The sequence below is a fragment of the Pipistrellus hanaki genome, assembly GCF_964339955.1.
Source record: "Pipistrellus hanaki genome assembly, chromosome: 1".
NCBI classification, from domain to species: Eukaryota; Metazoa; Chordata; class Mammalia; order Chiroptera; family Vespertilionidae; genus Pipistrellus; species Pipistrellus hanaki.
In genome coordinates this window covers 35,656,543-35,675,238 of record NC_140503.1, presented here as the reverse complement: position 1 = coordinate 35,675,238, position 18,696 = coordinate 35,656,543, and the positions used below count along the sequence as shown (strand labels likewise).

General features: G+C 36.8%; 1 protein-coding gene and 1 pseudogene across 3 annotated transcripts in view; both read right to left on the bottom strand.

Annotated features, from left to right (window-relative positions):
- Window positions 1-18,696, bottom strand: part of WDHD1 (WD repeat and HMG-box DNA binding protein 1) — a 58,883-nt gene that overhangs the window by 11,381 nt on the left and 28,806 nt on the right. The window contains exons 13-23 of one of the 2 annotated variants that reach the window (XM_084877443.1): window positions 17,613-17,797; window positions 16,743-16,984; window positions 14,063-14,200; window positions 12,417-12,573; window positions 8,820-8,934; window positions 8,045-8,176; window positions 4,260-4,486; window positions 4,042-4,160; window positions 2,639-2,695; window positions 1,801-1,844; window positions 1,235-1,402 (exon numbers count right to left, since the gene is read on the bottom strand). In XM_084877443.1, coding sequence (XP_084733569.1) covers window positions 1,235-1,402; window positions 1,801-1,844; window positions 2,639-2,695; window positions 4,042-4,160; window positions 4,260-4,486; window positions 8,045-8,176; window positions 8,820-8,934; window positions 12,417-12,573; window positions 14,063-14,200; window positions 16,743-16,984; window positions 17,613-17,797 — 1,584 coding nt within the window. The remainder of the gene's footprint in view (window positions 1-1,234; window positions 1,403-1,800; window positions 1,845-2,638; window positions 2,696-4,041; window positions 4,161-4,259; window positions 4,487-8,044; window positions 8,177-8,819; window positions 8,935-12,416; window positions 12,574-14,062; window positions 14,201-16,742; window positions 16,985-17,612; window positions 17,798-18,696) is intronic. The other variant, XM_084877444.1, reaches the window with a different exon arrangement.
- On the bottom strand, window positions 8,968-11,050 carry LOC311611803 (large ribosomal subunit protein eL20-like; annotated as a pseudogene). Its single transcript has 2 exons — window positions 10,991-11,050; window positions 8,968-10,445 (listed from the first exon to the last, which is right to left on the bottom strand). The product of its transcript is annotated as a large ribosomal subunit protein eL20-like (transcript).

Below are 18,696 nucleotides of genomic sequence, written 5' to 3'. Positions count from 1 at the left end.
AGTTGCTGGAATGAGAAGGCTGCAAGAAACTAAAAAAACTTTTTGAAAAAATAATGGCAGAAAACTTTCCTAACTTGGCGAAAGAAACAGACATATAGAAGTCCAGGAAGTGCAGAGTCCCAAATAAGATGAACCCAAAAAGGACCACACCAAGAAACATCATAATTACAATGCCAAGGGTTAAAGACAAATAGAGAATCTTAAAAGCAGCAAGAGAGTGTTACCTACAAGGGAGCCCTCATGAGTTACCTGTCAGCTGATTTTTCAACAGAAACTTTATAAGCCAAAAGGAAGTGTCAAGGTATATTCACAGTGATGAAAACCAAGAACCTACCTACAACCAAAATTACTCTACCCAGCAAAGCTATCATTTAGAATTGAAAGTCAGATAAAGAGCTTCCCAGACAACAAAAAGATAAAGGAGTTCATCACCACCAAACTAGTATGAAATATTAGAGTCTTTAAGGAAAAAAAAAAAGATAGCCCTACACAGTTTGGCTCAGTGGATATAACATCAGCCTGTGGACTGATGGGTTTGGGGGTTCTACTTCAATCAAGGGCATGTACCTCTATTGCAGGCTCAATTCCCCGACCCTGGTAGGGGCCCGTGTGGGAGGCAACCAATCAATGTTTCTCTCACACCAATGTTTCTCTCTCTCTCTGTCCCTACCCCTCTCTTCCACTCCCTAAAAATCAATGAAAAAATGTCCTTGGATGAGGATTAACAACAATAAAAAGAAATAAAAAATATGGACAATAAAATGGCAATGAATACATAGCTATCAACAATTGAATAAAAAACAAAATCAACAAGGAAGCAGAAAAGAAACATACTCTCTGATACAAAGAACATTTTGGCAATTGCCAGATAAGAGAAGGATTAGGGGGATGGGTGAAAAGGTGAAGGGATTAAGAAATACAAATTGGTAGTTACAGAATCGTCATGGGGATGTAAAGTGTAGCATAGGGAATATAGTCAATAATATTCTATTAACTATGTATGGTGTCAGATGGATGCGAGATTTATTGGGATGCTTACTTAGTAAATTATATAATGTCTAATCACTGGGGTGTACACTTGAAATATAATATTGTATGTCAACCACAATTGAAAAATAAAAAATAATTAAATGGCAAGAAAAACAGTTATAAACAGCTGGAACCTCCTGAAACAGTGAACAAACAGACAAACAGATTTTGTGCTTTCTGCAGATGTGGGTAGTTGAAACAGTACCTGCTTAGATTTTGGCTTTGGCACTAGAGGCTTTATTACTGGAGACTTTTCATCGTTTGTAGCTCGATTAAGTGCAGTAGATTTCTTATATGACTTGTTCATATTATCTAAAATATTAGAACGTCCTGAGTTCACTGAAATGGCTGGCTCTTTGGAATTGGCCGATACCTAAGAGCAAACTTGTATAAGCATTTTATGTTTAAAGAAGTAAAAGAACCCCAGTAAATTTATTCTTCCTTAAAATTTCAGTTAAGTTTATATTGTGGTTTCATTTTTTGAACTGAGTACCTTTGGTACAACCCAAATTAAGATTGATCCACATATTCCCAAATACCACATCCCCAAGAAAAGAAGGGAGTATCTTTCAAAACAATAGATACTTAGTAGATAGGTAGAAAATATACCTTATAGCCCAAGTGTGAACCTGTACTGCTTTTGTCTTTGTTATCACAAATATCTGTTGTAGACTTTGATGCCTCCAATCTGGGGAGGATCATCAGGTGGTCTGAAATATTTCTCTGTATGGAAATGTACTTAAATAGGAAGTATTACTGGAAAGAGTTTACCTTGAAGGGGTTTACTCGTCCTGGGTTACTGGAGGTAACTGCACCTTTCATAGGAAAGAAACCTTTATTTAATAGTGATAAAACACAGAAGACATCTGACTTCTATAGTAATAAAAGAAATATTTTAATATGTATTATATAAAAGCAAATGTACTTTGTAACTTTAAAACTATTAACAATTATATATGACTTCCTTCCTATTCCCAAGACAAAATAAAAGCTTTTAGATGGGAACTATACCAACCCAATACATGTAGATCTATCATTTTCTCCTGTTATCATGGAAGAATGGTGTCTTATTTTAATGAAGGTTATTAATTCTTCTCCTTGTGCTTTCAATCTCATGCCCTCCTGCTTTGTCAAGAAACTTGTCCTATCATGGCTACACTGTCTTAGACTTCTTTTCCCTCTTTATTGGCTGTTCAAGTTTCCCAACTTAAACAAACAAAATACAAACTCTCTCTACCCCACATGCCCTCCAGCCACCACTTTGTCTTACCTCCTCACACCAGCCCAATTTCTAAAGAGCTATCTACATGGCTATTCCCATTTCTTTACTGCTCATATGTTCCAACATCCAATATAATATGGCTTCCAGCCCTCCTAACCACCTTACAGAATCTGTTCTTGCTAAGAAATCAATAAAACTCTATGTAGCCAAATCTGGTAGATACTTTTCAACAACAACAATAATAAAACAAACAAAACAAAACAAAAAAAAACCCTAACAAAACATTAAAAACAAGGCCCTAAAGGGTAAAGTCTATTTGAGTAGATGTATCACTTTAGACTATTTACAAAGTTTTTGTGATATTACAAAATTACAAATATTTCCTACCTGACTTATCAGCTGGCACATGAGAGGAATTTGCACTTTTGGAAAACGGGTTCTGCCCTATGAAATAATTAGATAATACAATATAAATGGGAATATAAAGTCACCCTCTACAATCAACACGATGTCTTGAAAAAGTATGGGTACAGCAGTCTCCCCTTATCCATGAGAGATACATTCCAAGATCCTTAGTAGATGCCTGAAATCAATACTAACACATACAGGGTGGGCAAAAGTAGGTGTATAGTTGTTTGTATGGAAAATAATATAATTATTAACAAATAATAAAATAAACTGTTTTGGATATTCACAACTATAAAGTTACTTTTGCCTTATCCTGTACATACCTATGATAAAGTTTAATTTATAAGTTAGGCACAGTAAGAGATTAGCAACAATAACTAATAATAAAATAATTATAACACTATGCTGTAATATGTTATGTGAATGTAGTCACTCATCTTGGGATCCATGCTAAAGGCTTCCAGAGGCTCAATGCTTTCTAGTACAACACGCTGCCATTAGCCAGAACATTTTCTGTTCACGTCTTCCACTACATCTTAACTAAGCACTTAACACACACCATGGCCATAACTTTTGCACTTTTGAGGTGTGACAGCAAAACTAGCACAATTTCTTTTTCTTTCTTTTTAAATATATTTTATTGACTTTTTACAGAGAGGAAGGGAAAGCGAGAGAGTTAGAAACATCGATGAGAGAGAAACATCAATCAGCTGTCTCATGCCCAACCCGCACGGGGGATGTGTCCGTAGCTAAGGTACATGCCTTTGACCAGAATCAAACCCGGGACCCCTCAGTCCGCAGGCTGACGCTCTATCCACTGAGCCAAACCAGCCAGGGCTCTTTTTCTTTCTTACCAGAGATCTTACCAAGCTCAGCATTATACAATTTTTTCTTTCCTTATGAAGTTGAGAACTTTTATCTTTTCACTTAAAGGAAGAACTTTATAGCTTCTCTTTAGCATATCTTAATTGCCAGCATCACTCATGTGCTTTGGGGCCATTATTAAGTCAAACGAGGGTTACATGAACACCAGCACTTCAATACCACAGTAGATTTAATAAATGAGTGACTGACTAATGGGTGGGTAGTATACACCATGTAAATACAATGGACAAAGGGATAATTCACACCCCAGATGGGATAGATCACACAGTGCAAGATTTCATCATGCTACTCAGAATGACACAATTTAAAGCTTATGAACTATATATTTCTGGAATATTCCATTTAATATTTGAGCAACTGACTGTGGGTAATTGAAACCACAAAAAGCAAAACCATGGATAAGGGGATCTACTGTATTCAATTTTCCTAGCTAAGTAAAGTAGAGAAAACCCCACACGTATTTCTCCTCTTTAAATTGCTTTGAAAATGTATCTTACCATGCTTAGGTTCTTCTGATGTTTCTTCTGTATCATCAGCTTCCCCAGTGTCTTCTGCTTCTTCTTCAACTTGATTTCTGAACCTTGGCTGGCTCCACTCTGTAGGAGTATTACTGTAACTAAAAGACAATATTATTCAATAAAGAGCAACATGCAAAGACCAAGCTAATATTCAGATTGGTTAAAAAAAAAAATTCAAACAACTGAATATTTCTTACCCAGCACTCAGTTTTTTTCTGAAATCTCCTTCTTCCTCCTCTTCCTCCTCTTCCACCTGGGTTGCTGCCAATTCTGCTGCCTTCTCTACAGCTAATTCACTAAGTTTTTGGGCCAATATTAATCTCCGAGAACGAGAAGCATATTTAATGGCTAAATTCACAGCATTTTGAGTCATCAGTTCAGCAAGTTCCACACAACGAAATTCTCGCTCCAGTTTACAGGAAAGCTAGCCCCAAAGGAAAACAAAACAAAACAAAAAAATCAAATCATGTTGTTAAACTTTTTACTATTAAAAATAAAGGAATGAAACTACTAGTAAAACCGAGAAAAGAGTTTTCTAGATACCATATCTGAAATGCACATTTTTACATATTTTAACATCTCTGAAATTGGGAAGTGTGTTACAATTCATGGTAGGTCAGTTTAATTGGCAGCCATTTTTTTCTGTCTCAGAGGTTTAAATAAATAAAACAATAGTGTGTTTTATAATCAATAGCTTAGATTGGCATATCATTTTAAGCTATTCATTGCAAGGAAAGTAAGAGATCCATTTAAAATTCAAATGTGGTTCTAAATTTGTTTTCCCACTCTTGCCAAATAGGATAGCAAATTTAAAGAAGGAGTAAATTGTTACTATTTTGCCTAGAATTGGCACACAAAAACTACTAAATGAATTTGTGGGGGCAAGCAAATTTAACCAGTAGTTTTAAAGTGTGATTGTCTATGATTTCAAACTACCAGAAACAATTATACAACCTCCAAATTAGCAAATAACTTCCTTTACACCTTGCTCTATCCTATCTAATCAAATATGCTAATTGACCATCATGCCCTCAAAAAGATGGTGGCACCCACAGCCAATAAGAGGGGAATATGCTAACTGACTGCCATGCCTTCAAAGATGGTGGCACCCACAGCCACAAGATGGCGGCACCCAGTCCCCTCAGCCCTGCCCAGTCCCCTCAGCCCTGTCGGGTGGCAGGCGCATGGCACAGCTGGGCTCATCCTCAGGCAGATCTGGCCATTCCACATGCCTGCCTCCAGAGTCAACCAGTCCCTTCAGCCCCGCAGCTGCCCAGGGCCGGCCCGAGGAGCAAACAAGCCTTGGATGGTGGCTGCCCAGCTGCCCAGGGCCGCCCGAGGGTCAGGTAACCAGGGCCAGCCGAGGCTTGCACTTCTGGCAGTGGCAGCAGCAGAGGTTTGATGGGGGCATCACCTTTCCCTGATCACCGGTTGCCTCCTGTCCCTGAGGGCTCCTGGTCTGTGAGAGGGGGCAGGTGGGGCTGAAGGACCCCCTTCTCCAGTGCATGAATTTTTATGCACTGGGCCTCTGGTTTAACAATATAAAACAAAGGGCATTCATTTAACATCTCTTAAGAAACACTGACCTTTTTTTTGGCATTAATTTTGACAACTCAAAGTAAGGCAACTCAAGTACAATGTGAGAAAAATTAATATTTCGAAGACTACCAAGGGTCTCATAATTCATAAGGTAGAAAGACTATTTTGCTACGTAGACGTCACATGTCTGACTCATTAAACAGAAAATTTAGATATTATTCACTTGCAAGTCCTTCTCAAGTTTTCTAGTATCACTTACCTATAAGCAGTATTTCTCAGGGTGGTACACTGTCTCAGGGGGGTATTTAGAAATAAAAGGGAGTACAGCAAATCTCATTTAACATGGCTGATAGGTTCCTAGAAACTGCAATTTTAAACTAAATAATTATAACAAACTGCCAAGCCAGTGTGGTTCAGTGGTTGAGCATCAACCTATGAACCAGGAGGTCACAGTTCAATTTGAGGTCAGGGCACATGCCCAGGTTTCAGGCTCAATCCCCAGTAGGGGGCATGCAGGAGGCAGACTATTAATGATTCTAATCATTGATGTTTCTCTCTCTCCCTCTTCTTTTCTCTCTGAAATCAATTAAAGTATGTTTATTTTAAAAAGAACATATAACAACCCAATTTTACTATAGGCTAATTGATATAAACAGGAGTTGAGTTCTTACTGCATATTTCTGGTCACAAACATTTTACCAAACTTCCCAAAAACAGTTTCAATATTAAATATTGAAATAAATATATTATACATATATTTAAGAACGATGAATAAAAATGAGTAAGATAATTATTTGCCAACCCACCATTCCAGTTCAGGGTCACAGGTGGCCAGAGCCTATCCCTGTAGCTCAGGGAATCCCCTCTTGAAAAATGCCCCCCATCACAGGATGCACTCACCCACACACCCACACTCACTATGGGACAATGTGGACATGTTATTCACCTCACGTGCACATCTTTGGGATGTGGGAGGGAGGAAACTGAAGTAACTGGAGAATACCACCCACAGACATGGGGAAAACATGCAAACTCCGCATAATCAGCGACTCCTGCCAGGAGTTGATTTTTTTTTCTCTTCAGTTATAACTTATTGACATTGAATCGAATAATGTTATTTAAGAACCTGTTGTAGTAAGATTCTCACAGTAACTAGGTTGAAGAGGCATTTGCCAGGGACCAGAACGTTAAAGACCAGTCCCCAAAGCTACTAGTATCCTCCTGAGAAATACTGTTCCAGAGGAAACACTCCTATAAAACTAAATGGTAAACAAATCAAACGTTTCCTTGAAAGTGTTAGAGACAGTAAAAAGGTTACTAGTGCCTAAATCACAAATGACACTTTTGTTCCTTCACAAAAGGAGCAAAACTTACTCTACAATAAATGAATTAAATTTCTTTAGTACTAGATTCAAGGCTGTGTTGCATAGTGGTGACAATAGTGAATACCATGTTTTGGAGACTGTAGTTACAATTAGCTCTGAAGTCTTAGATATCACTTTTCCCTCAACTTTAAAATGAAAAGTCTGGCCGAAACCGGTTTGGCTCAGTGGTAGAGCGTCAGTCTGCGGACTGAAAGGTCCCAGGTTTGATTCCAGTCAAGGGCATGTACATTGGTTGAGGGCACATCCCCGGTAGGGGGTGTGCAAGAGGCAGCTGGTCGATGTTTCTCTCTCATCGATGTTTCTAGCTCTCTATCCCTCTCCCTTCCTCTCTGTAAAAAATCAATAAAATATATTTAAAAATAAATAAATAAATAAATAAATAAATAAATAATAAAATGAAAAGTCTGGACCATTTACTCTCTCAAGAAATACTGAAGTCTACTGTGTATTCTATTCCATTGAGTACCTGGCATGGCCCCTGCCCTGAAGGGGCTTATAGCCTAGTACCAGTTGAGCAGAGAAGAAATTATACTATACTCCTCTTCATAAACCAAATTTACCTCCAAAAGTAAAAGCACTTAAATATCCCAGGCACCAAATATGGTCACTGGCAATAGATATACAAAGTAAGAGGATGACCAAAAAAAAAAAAAAATAGATATATCTAAAAGCCTTATGAAAGTTCTGAAAACTGCCCACCCTTGGAGGTTTAAAAGTCTAGAAACACTGTTGCACAGGATAAGAGCAAGAGGTAGAGGTCCTGATTCTCAAATATTATTAAGCATCAAAATCACTGCAGAACCCATTAAAACAGCAAAAAGGGAGGTTGCACCAGAGCAGTTTATTACCACCTATAATCTTAGATACATGGTAATGTTTTAAATATTTTAAATGCAATGTCAACTGGAAAATTGAACTTTTTAAGGGAGAAAAACACCACTGGATACAACTTAAAAATTCTAGGTTGTGAAACTCAGTGCTAATTCACATACCTTAAAGAGATTCAAATTTAGAAAAATATTTAACTTCCATTTTATAAGTATATTTATTCTACTTACTGCAAGCATTTTCAGTAAAAGTTCCTGTTGTTCTTTAATTGCTTGATTTTTAGTGTTCTCTTCATATTCATAACCATTTTTAGCTAAATAATCAAGGTGGTTGTGAAACATAACCGAACGCCAAAACTGTTCCTATAAAAGTGAAAAAATAAAAATTGCTTAGAGTCAACTACCACTTAATACTAGATAAGTTTAAATATTTATCTTAACATCAGCTTCTGAATAAAATATTTTCTGACTCATCTCTATAGCATCAAATTCTAATTAATGTGATATTATGGCTTGACTTTATATCCTACCCTTAAAAGGGGGGCAGAGAAAATAGAATGTTTTAAACCATTTCCTAGCTACTATAGTTAATGCTCAGAGACTTGGTAAACTAGTTTTTTAGAAGCCACTTTGCTTCTTGTTAGAATAACTAATTGCAAGATTTCTAACAACTTTTGATGATGCAGGGCTAGGACTAGGGTGAATCAAGCCAGGTGCCCATGGCACAAAAATGTATGGAGGCACAGCCCCTCAGGACTTGCCAGACCCTGACAGTGAGTGCCTGACACTAGGGAGGCAGTGAGAATACCACCCACTTACCTCATAAAGTCCTTGGCAGCAGTGATGGCAATCAGGTGCCCTGGCGATCATAAGCAGTCCCCTCCCTCCCTGCTACCTCTATCTACTTAATTATAAAGTAATGAATAGTCAACACTGGTCATCAAGATCATTTTTAAATGGCTGTACAATATCCAATTTAGAGTGTCAAGGCGCAATTTCCACATACCTCCATTTGTCCCTTCTCTGTTGCAACCTGACAGTAAGGAAGTTGAAAGGATAATATGGCTACAGCAGGGCGTGGAAGGGTGGGAGGAAACCGAGAGCCTTTACAAGGAATGCACCTGTGAGTAAAGAAAAGGTCTCACCATAAAAACTTGTAATATTAAGTTAAATATACCTCTTTAAGATAATGGCATTCATTAACAAAATGAACCCTCTTGCTTGAATAAACTTTAGAGGGAACGTAAAAATCCTTATAGGTTCAAAACTTAACCTCTTAAGATAAAAATGTGAATTCTGTCATCCAAATTACTAAATAACTTGATTCCTGGGAATTACATGCAAAAAATAACAAACATACTCCATTTGGTAATAAAAATATCCATAATGGAATATTTGGAGGTTCAGAAAAGGTAAGACAGAAATATTAGTCAACAATTCCTCTATGGCTCTCTACTAGGTTTGATTTGCATTTCCTAAGACCATGTTCTCTCAAACTTCCCACACTGCTAATCACTGCCCTAAAAAATACCCTGGACATTGCTTCATAATCTGCTACCACCACAGAAGCCATCAGAAAGGAATTCCTGTCACCCTTCAACTGCCAAATGTATCTGCAATCTTTTGCTAATAGTAAGTATCCTTCCCTGTAGGATATCTTCTACATGTTTCATTTCCCACATTTGCTTGAAACAGTATTCCTTAAACTTGAATGTGCATACAAATCACCTAAAGATCTTGTTAAAATGCAGGTTCTCATTCGGTAGGTCTGATGGGAGATTCAGCAATTCTAACAATGCTGATGCTGTCCATGGATCACACGTTAAATATCAAGCACTAGTACATCTGTAGGACAAATCCTACCAGCAGAATTATTGGGTCAAAAGGCATATGCATTTCTAATTCTGGTAGTTCTTAACAATTTGCCTTCCATGGGGATTATAACCAATGGGTACTCAGTGTGATTATTTCACCATAGCCTCACCAACACTGAAAACGTTATCAAATTTTTTTTATTTTTCCAATTTGGTAAGTAAAAATATGGCTTTGATTGGTATTTATCTTTTTATATATATTTGAGAGCCATTTTTATTTCCCATTCTTACTACTGACACCCCCCCCCCCCTCGCAAAAATCAAGGGACAGAGAGACCCTGCATCTGTGGTGAAGTGTGACTTGTGCTGGCGATCAAGGACCGGGTACGGCAACACGAACTTGATCTTGGAGTCATGGAATTACTTGACTGCTGGATAGCGGCACTTGCTGGCTGCAATCTCCTCCACCTTCATGATCTGGATTGAGTGGGCATGGGCACCGTGCCAGGCCCCCATATGTTGGTAGCACTGGGTGACAGTGCCTGTGGTGGTGAGGTTCCGGTACTCCCGGTACATGTTGTGGGTGCCACTGCGGGAGTTGTAGTGCAGCCAGATGCCAAAGTTCTTCACCCGAAGGGGGAATTTTTTGAACACCTGCCCACAGCAAACGATTTCCCCTGAAGACTCCTTCATCTTATTCAGTTGAGACACAAAGTACCAGAAGCGGGACTTGGCAACAACATGACTACGTGCAAAGATGCACATGCAGTAGAGGGGTGGTGTGTGGCACTTGGGGTGGGCAGGCAGCGCCCCACCACCTTGTAATATAGAAGTTTGCTAGAGGCCTTCAATGGGGTTCACTCTGCTTCGCCACCACACACAAAAGGAAGTGTCTCCACACTATTGCCTTTTTCTTGAAATAGTCCCCACTTGAGAGTGTCTATTACATGACTCTCTTCAGATGATTTTTCTCTTACTTGCTTAATCTTTTTTCCCCCCCATGCAAAAGTGCCTATTCTAATACTAACCTCTAAATGTTGGGATTTCTTAGGACTGGGTTTTGAGAGTCTTCCCACCCCCCCTTTCAGTCATCTAATTTATTCCTATGACTTTAAATACCTTCTGTATTCTGGTGACTCCCAAATTTCTATCTCCAGCCAAAATTTCTCCTCTGACTTTGAGTTATATATCCAACACCTTCTCGATAGCATCTTTGGATACTTTGCATTTCAAACTTAACACACCCAAGAGAGAATTCACTTTCATATCCCTTATCCATCTAGTTGCTTTTAACTAGAAATATAGATGTCATTGATTTTTCTCTTTCACTTCCAATCCCCAATCTAATAGAAGCAAATTCTACTGTTTCTTTCTTGCACCTGCTTCTCATCATTTCCACTACTCCCACACTAGTTCCAGCCATTGTTTCAGCTCAGCTGGATGATGACAACACCTTCCTCAGTGTTTCTCAAAGAAGGCACTGAAAGCATTTGGGATAATCTGTAGTTGAGGACCATCCTGCACACTAGGAGATGTTTAACAACCCTGGCCCCAGCTCTCTAAATGCCAGAGCAACCCCTATCATTATAGCAGCTAAAAACAATTCCCCACATTTCCAAACAGCCCCAGAAGGGATGAGTCCCCATACTGAAAACTGGTCTTCCTATTTCTAGTCTTACTCATGCCAATACATTTACCATCATATATTCCTTTTTATAGCATAAATCAGATTACACCATTCCCCGGGATAAAATCCTTGAATGGCTTCCTAATTTATTTCAAATAAAATCCAAACTTCTCTACCATGGACTATAATGCAACATGTGTCTAAATATTTGTTATCATCTTGGACTTATGCCCCCATCACCCCTTGATTCTTATATGCTATCCACTTTAGATCCTTTCAATTCCTTAAATATATGAAGTTCTTTCTGACCTCAGGGCCTTTGCATACACTGTTTGCTCTAAATGAATTGCTTTTCACCCCGTTCTTTCATAACAGACTCCTTTGCCTTCCAGGTCCCATATTAAATACTACCTCCACTGGGGAAGTTGGGGGACGGGGTGTGGGAGTAGCCGGGGAGAGGTCAATGGGGGAAAAAGAAGACATATGTAATACTTTAATCAATGAAGAATAAATAAATAGAACCTAAAAAACAAGTCTTTTGTGATCACTCCACTTAAAACATGCCCTTCGATTATTCTCTATCATGGGTCAGGCTCAGATTAATTAATGTCATTTATCCCAATTAGTAATTAATATTTAGTTGTTTCTGTTATCTGTCTCCCCAAACTATAAGCTCTATGAAAGCAGAAACCTCTTTGTTCACCAAGTACTTACATATCCTTGACAATTTTACACTAAGAAGATATCAGGTGTCAAAAAAGAGGGAAATCTTCAACACAATATTGAATGGGAACTATTTGGACTGAAAATTTCACACCTGCAGTAAACTATTAAATCTCTCATCCATTGCAATTATTAAGCTAAAAAATCTCAAAAAACAGCTACATTATATGCATCCAATTCTAAATCATATTTAAAAATTAGAGGTGATAAAAGATAAAGTAAGATGTCTAACCAGAACTCCCCTCTCTATGTTATAGCCACACTAATAAACTTAATTTCTATTTTTTTTTTCCAATAAGTTCCAAGTCAAGCAAGTAGTTGAAAACTTCACAGGGAATATAAACAAATCCATAATTTAGTGAATACAGAAAGCAAATAAATGAACTAAGGGGAAAGACAAATAAAAATACACTTTAAAAAGCATTTTCTAATAGCCTACCTCAGTTGCTGGGGATTTTCATGGATACCAACCACCCAGTAGTGATCAGATTTTCCTTTGCAGTGTTCTCTTGTATTGCACACAGGAGTCCACGTATTCCCAAGCCCTCTGTTAAGCATTCGAACAATGCCTTCTGAATCCACAAAACAGGGGGTACCTATACCAATAGAAAAACCAATCATTGCTACATATTTCTTAAGTAAATGCTATTTTAAATACTCACACCAATGATTCAACTTTTAACTCAAAAGTAAACAGAAAAAAAAGGCAAAAAATCCAAGTTTATTTTCTCACAAAATTTCATTAATCACACAGAGTGAAACCTAATAGAAGGTGGAAAAAAACGTAAGATATGACTGAAATTTACCCAGATAAAGAGAAAAAACAGTTTCAGTGAAAACTATGCCATCTGCTGGAACATAGCAATATTTTCAAAAGCCCCAATTTCAGTAAAAAAAATAAAATAAAACTTGTATCTGAAGTTCCCTGGTTAAGAGCGATTTGGAAAAATACCAAATTTGAGACAAGGTAAGGATACACAGAATCTATGTTTAGTACTCTTCTTTACTTCTTTCTTTCTTGGGCTTTATTACCGTTCTGTCCCTCAACTCCAACCCTTGTTTCTCACCTACTCTGCTCCCATCTCAGGAAGTACGCAGCAAGTTCCCTAATTACCCCTTTTCTTTTCTGACTTTACAGCCCTCCCACTACGCAAACAGCAGTTTCTTCAGAGTCTAGATTTGATTGGTAACTGGAAAAAAAGATACATGAATGGAAATTATTCAAAGTCACATTATTAAAACATAAATGACTAGTAATATCCTAATAGAAAATGTATCTAGAAATGATTGATAAAGATAAAACTGGAATTTCAAATGATGTAACTGAAGGGCAAGAATCTCCACTAATAGAAATACTTAAGCCAGGAAATAGGATTAAAAGGCTCCTTAAAATAAGATTAATCATCCGTATTCTTCAAATCATCTGTCATAGCCACTACTAAATGAGTTTACAATAGCACTGTCCAACAGAAATATGTGAGGCACAAGTATAACTTTTAATTTCCTAGTGTCACATGAGAAAAGGGGGGAAAGTGAAGTTAATTCTAATTTATGTTTTATTAAGCCCTAGATACCAAAAATATAATCATTTTAATATATAATCAATATAAAATAATTATTGAGACAATTTATGTTCTCTTTTTAACTAAGTCTTCAAAATTCGTAGAGTATTTTATACTTACAGCACATCTTAATTCAGATTAGCCACATTTCAAGTGTTCGGTAGCCACATGTGGCTAGGAGTTATTATATTAGACAGTACAGCAATAGAAAATTCCTGATTTTTGTGTGGGACCTGCTGGAATAGCCACAACTTTACCATTGATTTGTATCTCCTTGTTCTGTTAATAAACTTTCTGAAAAATATATTTCCCCTTTATAAGTTTACTAATCAGAATACTCACGAAAAAGAGATCTTGTAACTAAACAATGGCTACCTTGCCAAACAATGTTTCCAGTTTTGCCAACATAATGAAATAAAGAAATTTAAACAATTTATTTATAAAGAAATTAATTAGGAAAAAACCATGAAACAACTTTCTTCTTAAAAAATCTCTTTAATATAAATAAATGAATTTGTCTTGCCTTCAGCTGAAAATCCAACCCATACAAGGTAGGATTTCTTTGTGAGAGGAAGAGGATCGCCATGCAAAATTTGTTGTTTCCTTTTCCCCATCTGTAACAAATGAACTCCAAGACACTGATCCCCATCAAATCCTGTTCCTTGTAAAAAAATAATAATAATAAATAAATAAATATAAATCAGGTATCAAAGGTTACTTAGCCATAATACACTTTAAATTATATTCTAACCCAACTAAAGGGGGCACCATTCAGGTATTAGAGGCAAAATACTATGTTATATGGACTATCTACATAAAGTGGTTGGATATAAGTAGTAAGTCATTCACTCAAGAAATATTTACAGAGAGCTTATTATGTGCCAGGCACTGGGGCTGCAAGGATAAACAAGACAAAGTTACTGTTCTCATGAAATTCATATTTCAGGTAGGAGAATACAAGCAAATGAACTTTAAAAACAAACAAAAGATCAGAAAATGCTAAGTGCTATCAAAGATTTAAAGTAATATGGTGATACAGAGTGCCAGACCGAGTGGTTATTTTAGATTGGCTAGTCAGAGGTGGCCTCTGAGAAAGTAAAATTTAAGCTGAGATATGAATTGTAAGTTGGAGCCGGCCATCCAAATGTTAGGAAGAGGAGCTCCATAGTGGACACAGAGAACACCTAATGAAAAGGTCCTAAGGTGGGAATAAGCTTGGTGAGTTTGAAGACCACAAAGAAGCCAGTATGGCCAGAAGAGTAGCAACAGTAAAAGTGGCAAGAGGTGAGGTTGAAGAGGCAGGCAAAGATCAGATCATGTAGGACCCTGTCAACTGTGATAAGTAGTTTGATTTTTATTCTAAAAGCACAGGCAAGTCAGGCAAGTCATCAGAGGAATTTAAGTGAAGAGATTTGTAGGGCTTTTTGTTTTCTTTCTTTTTTTTTTTTCAAACATATTTTACTGATTTTTTACAGGGGAGAGGGATAGATAGTTAAAAACACCGATGAGAGAGAAACATCAATCAGCTGCCTCCTGCACGCCTCCCCCCCCCCAACCCCACCCCCCACCACACACACCTGGGATTGTGCCCGCAACCAAGGTACATGCCCTTAACTGGAATCAAACCTGGGACCCTTCAGTCTGTAGGCCGATGCTCTATAGATTGAGCAAAACCAGCTATAGCAAAAGATTCATGTTTTTAATAGTTTACCCAGGCTGCTAAGTGGAAAATGAATTATGGAATGCAGGATTTGAAGCTGAAAGACTGGTTAGAAGGCTACTGCAATAGCCTGAGAGATGACATCTGGGTTGGACTGGGATTTTAGTGGAGATAAAGAGACAGATTTGGGATGTGTTATTCCAAAGAGCTGACATGATGATATGATCTTACTGACAGTTGATCTGGGGGATGAGGGAAAGAGAATCAAGGATAATGCTTATATTCCTGGCTTGAACAGCTGAATTGATAGTATGCTGTTTACCAAGATGGGTTAACTAAGTAAGAAGCAAGTTTGGAGGGGGAAAAATATATCAAAGGTTTTATCATGACCAGGTTAAGTTTGAGGTGTGTATCAAACCTACATAGATTTCAAGTGGGTAAGTGTGAAAATAAAAGAGATGAAGGCTGGTGATACTAATTTAGACGTTATAGACACATGGATATATTTAAAAACATGGGTCATAATGAGATTCCCCAGGATAGTTTCTCAAACTGCATTTTTTTAAACCTATGAGTGATAAAATTTATTTTAGAGTTGCAACCGCCATTAAAAAAAATCAAAAGTCCACGAGACTTTTACTTCCGTTATATTTGGTATGTTCAGAATAGCAATATACGTAGAATATAGTACTTATCATGGCTAAGCAGTCAAAGACTGAAAGTTTCTGACATAAAAAGTACTAGGGCCCTAGCCAGTTTGGCTCAGTGGATAGAGCGTCGGCCTGCAGACTGAAGGGTCCCAGGTTTGATTCTGGTCAAGGGCTCATGCCCAAGTGGTGGGCTCAATCCCCAGTAGGGGGCATGCAGGAAGCAGCCTATCAATGATTCTCTCTCATCATTGATGTTTCTACCTCTCTCTCCCTCTCCTTTCCCCTCTGAAATCAATACAGAAACATTTTTTATTTTTAAGTACTAGGAAGAAAAAAAGAGTACTAGAGAAGAGGAGCTGTGACTAAGTCCTAGCGCATTCCAGGGGTCAGTATAAGAAGAAGAGCCAGTAAAAGAGCTGAAAGAGCTATCAGTGAGGAAAAAGAAATCAAGAGAGGAATGGCACAGAAGTCAAGATAAAAAAGTATTTCTGATAGAATTATTCTTAAAAAACAAGCATAAGGAAATCATTGGTAACCTTGATAATCCAGGCTGAGCATAGTGGTGGGGACTGGAGAATATGCAGTGAGGAAAAGAAAGCAGTAACTTAAAAAAAAAAAAAAAAATCACATTCAAAGCTGTTTTGGTTAATCATACTAGAGTTAGTTTAGTTTTTGAGGCATTTAAACTCTGAAAATCTTTTAAGATATAGAAGTAATTAACCAAACTCTTCCATGAAATTCTCTCCTTAATATAGTTCTTCTATAACTAAAATAACTGCAAAAGGAGGTATATAATACAAAACAAACAAAACAAAAAGAAGAAGAAAAAAGCTCAAGTGATTTCCATTTATTTTAGGTTACGGTAAAATTATGAAAGACTGAAAAAAATCTACCTCTATGATAAACAATGAAAAGCTGTTCTCCATGTCCTGCTATTGACACCACAGGCCCGGGAAGACTGAAGATCTCTTTCTGAACACCTCCAATAGAAAACAATCGAAGGAGCAAGGCACTAGTGGCAGCAGCAGCCCATCCCTGGCCAAGGCATATGGCCTCAATATCCTCATTCTGGGGCATGTCTACTATCCACTCTTTGCTTGAATCCCAAGAACTAAAGTGTAGGCAGTGAAGTTTGCTGAAAATGAAAACAAGATAGAAACAATCAAACTTTCATATTAGATATTTTATATATATAATCATGACATCTAGTAACAAAACCAAATATGTAGTTTATTTTTCTGATATATACACATAGTACAAGAAATGTCTTTAAGAAAGTAACTATGAGATATGATTAAAATAAACTGTACTAAACAATTAACGATCAAGTTACTGAAGAATATTTAAATGTACAGGAAAATGCTCACAACATAATGTTGAATGAAAAACAAAACAAACAAACAAACAAACAAAAGGCTAAAATCTGCAGAGTATGATCCTAGGTTGTTAATATATACAAAAATCACAACCAAATTTTAAAAAAAAGGAGAGCTTACATTTGTTAAAAAAAAAAAAAAATACAGCTCCATATGTCTTGCATTACAAATCAGGTCATGTCACTATGACAGGTAGTTAGAGAATGTAACATGGGGGTAATTAGGCAAAAACAGATATGTTCTGGGGTATTATGGGTGTGCTGATAATTATACTAAAATAAATTTTACGCTATAAAGGTATAATTTTATTAACTTTTTGTACTGAATTTCAACAACTGTATCTAACAGTTCAATAGTGACAATGTTTCCTAATAATCTCAAAGTTACCTTGCTAGTTCATCAGTGCTTTCACATGCCAACAAAATAGCTTCATGGGAAAGATCTGCTATTGTATAATTCAAAGTGTTGGATAAGTGTGTTGCATGGTGTATAGAGGTATCATGGAACTCCACATCTATGGCATTGTCTTGCTCATCATTATAGCAGCGAATGATTCCAATGGAGTTCCACATCTACAAACATGTAAGGTTAAATACAAGTCTGAGAAAAACCAACACTCTGAGAATCAGTAGGCTAAAGTGGTACAATTAACAAATATTATAATTCAGTTTACATCAGGGTTTAAGCTATAGGAACAACCACAGCTCATCTACCTCTAAATAGTTTCAGGTAACAATAGTAAACATCAGAGCTACAATAACTAATTATTCCTATCTTCAAGAGAAGAGAGTACATATAACACAAATTTACTAGGAAATAGAATATTTCTCATTTAATATTTTAAATTACATTACTGTCATTTAAAAAACACTTTTTATAAATGACAGCAATTTTTTTTGTTTCAAATAACTGGTTTATATTATAGTAATAAATATGTATATTTTAAAGCAACAAAAATCAATTTTATTTTGGAAATTTGCCTTCCACTGATGTACACTATAAACTTAAGAGGCTCTATAGTGTTTTCTTTCCTCTACCACAAATATAACTTTATATAAATAACAGTTGACAACCAAAAATTAAGATTTATTTCGTGATGATTATTGATGCAAAGTGTTATTAAAATAAAATGTCACCTTTAATATTTACATATAAACTTCTGCCAGGCCTATATCTTTAGAAGAAAAAAAAAAACAAGCAAAGTTCTCAGTGGAAAACCTCAAATAATGAACAAAGTGAAATATTAAACATTTTTAGCTCTCAAACTTAAGACAAAAAAACTAATATTCATTCATCCATTCAAGAAATATATATTTAATGCCTGCTGTGCCATACACGGTTCTAAGTACTATCAGTAAACAAAATAGAAAAATATTTATCTGGGGGAGCTTACATTCCAGTGGGGTGGGGGGAGGGGAGGGAAGGGGACAGAGAGTACTTTTTCATAGATGTATCACATAATATACTATAA